This window comes from Priapulus caudatus, unplaced genomic scaffold (assembly GCF_000485595.1).
Source record: "Priapulus caudatus unplaced genomic scaffold, Priapulus_caudatus-5.0.1 Scaffold425, whole genome shotgun sequence".
Classification (NCBI taxonomy): Eukaryota; Metazoa; Priapulida; class Priapulimorpha; order Priapulimorphida; family Priapulidae; genus Priapulus; species Priapulus caudatus.
In genome coordinates, this window is record NW_014577486.1 from 208794 (window position 1) to 209896 (window position 1103).

The 1103-nt window shown below is 59.2% G+C and overlaps 1 protein-coding gene across 1 annotated transcript in view; it reads right to left on the reverse strand.

The window, feature by feature from the left end:
• Positions 1-1103, reverse strand: part of LOC106810265 (rho-associated protein kinase 1-like) — a 9190-nt gene that overhangs the window by 4438 nt on the left and 3649 nt on the right. Inside the window, exons 3-5 of the mRNA XM_014813558.1 lie at positions 846-1021; positions 633-750; positions 108-248 (exon numbers count right to left, since the gene is read on the reverse strand). Coding sequence (XP_014669044.1) covers positions 108-248; positions 633-750; positions 846-1021 — 435 coding nt within the window. The remainder of the gene's footprint in view (positions 1-107; positions 249-632; positions 751-845; positions 1022-1103) is intronic.

Genomic DNA, 1103 nt, shown 5'->3' on the forward strand with positions numbered 1-1103 from the left:
CACGCACGCACGCACGCACGCACGCACGCACGCACGCACGCACGCACGCACACACACACACACACACACACTCCCACCCCCACACACAACCACTGTGTCTTACCGACTAGCATCTCGTAGAGGAAGACACCGACGCTCCACCAGTCGCACTCTCTCCCGTAGTAGCCATCGCCACCCTGCGACTTCAGCACCTCGGGAGATATGTAGTCGGGCGTCCCCACCGCAGTGTCAGACCGCACCATGCCATCCTGTGCAGGGACAAGGATAGCAAGCAGCGTAAATACAGTGACACAAACATACACATAAATACATAGACCCAACCCTACCATGCCATCCTGCAGCAGGGCGGGCACAGTAAGCAGTGTAAACACTCCGCATGACAGCAGCAACACACGGGGTTAGGTAATGTACATAATGTAGATGCACGCCCCTCCCCCAACACATAGACACAACCCTACCATGCCATCCTGCGCAGGGCGGGCACAGTAAGCAGTGTAAACACCCCGCAGGACAGCAGCAAGGCACGGGGTTAGGTAATGTACCTAATGTAGATGCACGCCCCTCCCCCAACACATAGACACAACCCTACCATGCCATCCNTTGTAGCGCCCCCTACGGGAGACAGCGCGCACTACGCACCTGTGCACGTAGCCCATCGCTTGGATGGCGTTGTAGCGCCCCCTACGGGAGACAGCGCGCACTACGCACCTGTGCACGTAGCCCATCGCGTGGATGGCGGTGTAGCGCCCCCTACGGGAGACAGCGCGCACTATGCACCTGTGCACGTAGCCCATCGCGTGGATGGCGGTGAGCGCCCCCTACGGGAGACAGCGCGCACTACGCACCTGTGCACGTAGCCCATCGCGTGGATGGCGGTGAGCGCCAGTACGACCTCGGCGCAGTAGAACTTGGCCCACTTCTCCGGCACGTCGTAATTGCTCATCAGGTTAACGAGGTCTCCGCCGGGCATGTAGTCCATGATCATGTACAGGTAGCGGTCGTCTTGAAACGCAAAGTGCAGCTGCCGGGAGAGAGAGAGAGAGAGGAGGAGGGGTTACACGTGTCTAGACAGAGAGAGAGAGAGAGAGAGAGAGAGAGAGAGA